General features: G+C 37.1%; 1 protein-coding gene across 1 annotated transcript in view; it reads right to left on the bottom strand.

Moving 5' to 3' along the window:
• LOC107691688 (opioid-binding protein/cell adhesion molecule homolog) overlaps nucleotides 1–1,144 on the bottom strand; it is a 44,985-nt gene extending 43,841 nt beyond the window's left edge. Inside the window, exon 1 of the mRNA XM_016490468.1 lies at nucleotides 1,080–1,144. Within this exon, the coding sequence (XP_016345954.1) occupies nucleotides 1,080–1,144 (65 nt within the window). The remainder of the gene's footprint in view (nucleotides 1–1,079) is intronic.
• Nucleotides 1,145–5,763: the final 4,619 nt, after the last annotated feature.

Here is a 5,763-nt window from a genome sequence, read left to right as displayed (position 1 = left end):
CTGTGAGTGAAAATATATCTGTGCTAATCATATACTCAGCCTCCAACTCACACACTGGTGAGTAAAATCTAAGAATTTATTAGCCATTGGCTAATATTAGACATCATTTAGTCGCCCAGAGTGAAGATTTAGTCGCATATGCGAGTGATTTACTCGCAATGTATAGGATTGATCCATAATATTTTGCTTCATTCAATGAAAGTCATCTCGTCTGAATCAGGAGAGAAATCTGCACAGATCAAGCACCGTTTACAAGCAAAAACAGTCCAAAACAGTTCTAAACAAATATCTTGGTGGATTTTGATGTGAGAGGATAAAAGGGGAAGGACTTTTTTTACTGGTGGAAGCGTTATTATAGATTATGGGTCGCCAAAAGCGACTGTTTAAAATTAAAACACCTTAATGATGAATTGGTTTCTTATTGGTACATATAGCTTTTCACTTCACAATATGTTAATTGATGGACCAGAGTCTTGTGGATTATTGTGATGTTTTTATCAGCTGTTTGGACTCTCATTCTGACAGCACCCATCGAGGAAGCGCGACTCTGCCGATCAGCGCGTCAGGAAGCTGCAGACAGAGCAGCGATAATCATGTAATCACTGTGTCGGAGGACGAGGTTCGGAGGACCCTAAAGCGCTGTCCATGGAGCGGACCTGACTTACATTTCACTGCTGGTCATATATTCTCTATATAACCATGTATGTGACAAATAAAAATCCTGAATCTTGAATCTTGAATTTACTGCAGAGGATCCATTGGTGAGCAAGTGATGTAATGCTAAATTTCACCAAATCTGTTCCAATACAGAAACAAACTCATCTACATCTTGGATGATCTGAGGGTGAGTACATTTTCAGCAAATACTCATTTTTGGGTGAAATATTCCTTTAATTTTGGGTGATCTATCCATTTAAGTACATGTGCACAGTGGTGACTGCACGTTGTTGGTTTAGCTATGGCATTAAATTAATATTTACAGCATAACCATAAAATGCTGTGCATTATAATAACAGCCTCTTGGTAAGACACTGCGGCTGAATCCAATTCAATCAGTCTTAACCTTGAGCAGTCAGAACCTTCTGCTCAAAACCTGTAGCGCAGCATCTTCGGCCACTAGAGCATGTCTGAGCTGCATGTTCATAGCGCCACACTGAATCAGCACAATGTAACAAATACATAAATTATTAAATGACTCCACTTTATATTCCCTTATCAGAGAAGAGCAGACAGTAAACCAATTTAATCCAAATAAAGTGTCTACCCTTTCAGTGCAATGAAAAGCATCCAAGGGCGGGGAAAATTAAGCATGCGGAATAAACAAGCACAGCCCTCGTCCATTTTTTGTCCTGACACTGAAATGCATGCACTTTGGGAAAATACACAACGTTTTTTGCATCGTCATTATGGGATGTTCGAGTATTCTCACTGTAGTACGGATTACGAGGAGTTAATTATTGTCACTAGATTTTTTTTAGTTAGTTTAGAATTACTTTGGTTATTCATTCATGTTGCATTGGAGTCACGGATTCAACTCTATTTCAGCTACCAGTGCATCAAGCATATCCCACTGTACTTGTGGAGGACAAAAATATATCGGGTATCAGACCAAGTGTGGTTTTGAAAATAAATCTTTCCGCAGCCCCCTCTGGCTACCTCATGACATGAACAAGAGAGGGCATTCATTATTAATTTACTTTGGAGAGAGGGATTGATTTGGCATCGAAGGTCTATAGAGGAAAAAAAAAGCTATAATATATAACACTGGATTACCTCCAAATAACATTACTGTCAGGGAGTTAGTGTACAGCCAAGACAGAACATTGCTGCTACCTGGACGGTAAGGATGTATTGATTTTTGTCCCAAACACACACACACACTGTCACAGACTGTATGTGAGGCTGGGTGTTGCATACACTGTCGACACAGACAGACGGAACAACTTGATTGTTTTTATGTTTCAAAGTACAATGCTGGATGTACGGTGTACAAATTGTGCTCCCGAGGGTCTGTGCACGCTTTTTCTCTCGCTTCAATTTCTGATTATAATTGCTGACTCATTTCTCCTTCACTTCCCTAAGTGCATATTGAGGGTGATAAAGTTATTTTCAATCATTTTGAAGTCTTCAAGCGCACAAAATACTAATCAATTATTTCATTAGGAGATTTTAAATGCACTGAAATTAACAACTTCACAGCTCTGAAATATAATGGTAAAGAAAATTTCAATGTTTGGAGGAACAAGAGGTTCAGAAGAGTGAGTACTTTGCTATGCAACTCATAGCTGAAATGGAGCTTCGGTTCACGGACTGATTAGTGCCATAAGGCATTAGTTTGCTCCCTTTAACCACATCACATGGTAAGGGTTTGCATTACTATAGAGATCTCTCAGCCTCTTGGCTGGATCGTGAGGTGAACGAACTTTACAGGCCACTTATAAATGCCTTTATCAAAAGTATGCATTTCATCCACTGACTAAAATAGTCATTTTATTGGAAAGTTTAGCAAAATATGAGAGATTTCAGTTCACTTCAGTGCTTAAATGATGACCATTTAAGGGTTTGAAAGGGATCATATTAAAAAAAGCTGAATTTTCCTTTTGGAATTTCATCTTTTGAAATCAAACAGATTGACGTACTATGTAAAAATACAAAAATGTCAGGTCTGCATAGACATCTAAATATCTTTAGATCTTTTGTATAGTTTGTATGGCACAATTGGTGCAAATTATTTTAGAATGTATAAAGCAATGGTATGAGGCAGTGGTAATTATATTAAAACTGAAGGCAAACCACAAACCCATAACGAATCATTGTCACTCATTTCAGAAATTAGTTTACAAGTCTTAAAATGATAGCAACATTTCGGCAAACATCTAACATGGTAAACAGGCATGTAAAAAAAAACTCGACAAATATTAAGTGGTCTCTACACAACACAAAAAAAGGTACAAAAGCTGTAACTGGAGCAGTACCTTTTCAAAAAATACTAAATACCATTTAGGTACAAATATACTTTAGGTACTAATATGTACTTTTAAAGTATCAACATGCACCCTTTAGGGGTAAATAAGGTACAAAGGTGTACCTTTTGAAAGGGTACTGCCCCACTGACAGCTTTTGTACCTTTTTTTCTGAGAGTGTAAGAAAAAAACATTAAATTCTAAAGAAAAAAAAATTCTTACATTTGTCATTGAAATGTAGAATAAATTTTGTTATAAACTATATATATGAAATTGTATATAAATTAGCCATATAATTAATATACTTACTACACATATACAGTATAATTAAAATGATCATATATTATAATGAAAAATATATTATATATAGAAGTAAATACAGAAAAAAAAATACTTGCTCTGCTTTACGGTTTCAGTACCGTTAACCTTTTGACTACCTGAAAAAAGTAGCTGTTGGAGAGCAAGCATCCTGTTCCAGCTAAAATAATAAACTGGTAATATGCGGCACATATAATAAAAGTGTTCTGTGTAAAGTATTTATCCGGGTACGAGTCCCAGTTTTAAAATCCAGCATGTCTCAGAAGGCACCGGAAGATGTGCATTATCTGTGTACTTCTGCTCTCTCTGGGCTTTGAAATAGGTATTGGAACAACTGTTAAGGGAACTGGAGCCCTCTCCTATCTCTCTGGAATGGGTAAAAAAAACAAAAAACTATTGACATTGTCAGGACTCACTACTGTTTCTTCTTGCTGTGACCATTTGCTGTGCAAACACACACACAATTTCTATCTTGTTGTCTGGGCTTTTGTCCTTCTCTGTCTCTCAATCTCACTCACAATGTGATGAAAGCAATATGAGAGGGTACACATTTTGATATGATTTTCTGCGTCCATAAGATTGTGCACTCATGATACTTAGATTGCAGTGATGGCAGTCAGGCTGAACCAAGCTGAGCGGAGCAAATTACCTCTCTGCTGGTCTGTCTAACACAAGGCCAAACCACCCGAGGCATCCTTCTGGCCCTGCCGATATTCACGTCCACCCAGACATTTGTAAATAGTTGCAGATGAGGCTGAATTAGTAACATACTGGTCTAAATACATGGAAAATTGGTTGGCTCTGCTCACGTAGATTCTTGGATATTATTGATTAGATCATATATATATATATATATATGGCCTGTCCTGAATGAATTTAAAAACCTTTTCCGCATATGTTTCTGTGATTTACACTAAAATCACAAAAGTGTGTTGCAATTTAACCACCATAGAGCAACAGATCTAGGCCTAAACTTAAAAACATGCCCGTGTGGCACAAGAACGAGATGGCTCCAGTCCTCCCTAAACCTCAACAAGCCACAACACATGTTCATACCACACAAACTAGCAATTGTGCTCTAATTGCATCTTCAAAAAGCATGACAGTCACCTTGTTACAATCCATGCCGTGAACCAAAATTAGAAACAAGCGAAACTACAACTGTGCAATTAATGAATAATTAAATAATCATTTGGATTTGCTTTGGTAAGAACGAAGTGTGACCGGTCCGCTGTGTGTTCACACTGATCTGAAGTCAGCGAACCTCTGTGGCGCACGGCGCAGGAGGATTACAGCTTAGCTGAAAATCACCTTGTCTTTTAGAGTGGTGTCACGCAAATGAAGGTGCCCTTTGCAAATAATACCCATTAGAATTTCAAAGTCATTGAGTTTCGGCCTGAGAGGGTGACGGAACTGAATTCACATGCCCTCCCGCTCAGTACCAGCCTCGCTCTGGTGAACCAGACTAGTCATTAGGGAATAGCTGACAATTAACATTCAGCTCATTTCATGCCTTACAGAGACATGCTTTTTTTTAAAAAAGGTTTTCAGGTGTACTCTTACTTTCGCTTTCAATATTTGTGTACATGTGTGTTTTACAATGAACATCCATATCATAAACTTCCTTCAATCAAAATAACATATTTTGTGACATTTCATTATTTGAACAAACCACTTGTATAACTGCTCCTATAGGCCATTTCAGAAGACATTTTCCTGAATGAATTTGTGTTTTTGAACTAATCGGTTGAGTGAATGATTCAATGAATCACTCAAAAAGAAAGATTCAATTAAATCGATTGAATAAATAATTCAATGACTTAAGGTGGTCGCACACCGGATGAGAAGCGCTTCGCGTCGCGTCACGTCTAGATCAATTCACACAACAAGTACAACACGACGTAGCTGGGCGCCATGGACAGACGCCGAACGGCGCCACAGGTTTGCGTAAACTCATAGAAAACAATGTGTTTGAATTTTAAAGACGTGGTGCGACGTGGCAAAAACCTTCAGAAAGGTTCACTGAAAAATCCCAGGAGTTTGGAGTCTGTGTAAAGTCTGTGGATGCTTTTATTTGATGAAAATACAGTAAAAACAATAAAACAACTGTTTTTTACTTTAATATATTTTAAAATGTAATTTATTTCTGATTTCTGAATTCAAATAAATATTCAACGAAACAGCATTTATTTGAAATACAACTCTTTTGTCACAATGTAAATGCATTTTGATCAATTTAATGCTTCCTTGCTCAATTAAAGTATTCATTTCTTTACAAAACAAAATTCTTACTGACCCCAAACTTTCAAACACTAGTTGAAATATATATTTGCTGTATATATTAGTGTTTTCCAAAGAAAAGCACCACTCAGTTTTTCTTCAGAAAACATAAAAATCTATTTTGTGTTTCAAAACAGGCACACTATAACACTCTATGTTACAATCCCATGCCAAATGAAGCCTACCCTACACACACTGCAAT

The sequence above is a fragment of the Sinocyclocheilus anshuiensis genome, unplaced genomic scaffold (genome assembly GCF_001515605.1).
Source record: "Sinocyclocheilus anshuiensis isolate Anshui unplaced genomic scaffold, SAMN03320099.WGS_v1.1 scaffold186, whole genome shotgun sequence".
Taxonomy (NCBI): Eukaryota; Metazoa; Chordata; class Actinopteri; order Cypriniformes; family Cyprinidae; genus Sinocyclocheilus; species Sinocyclocheilus anshuiensis.
The sequence above is the reverse complement of the archived record's forward strand: the minus strand, read 5'-3'. Positions and strand labels throughout refer to the sequence as shown.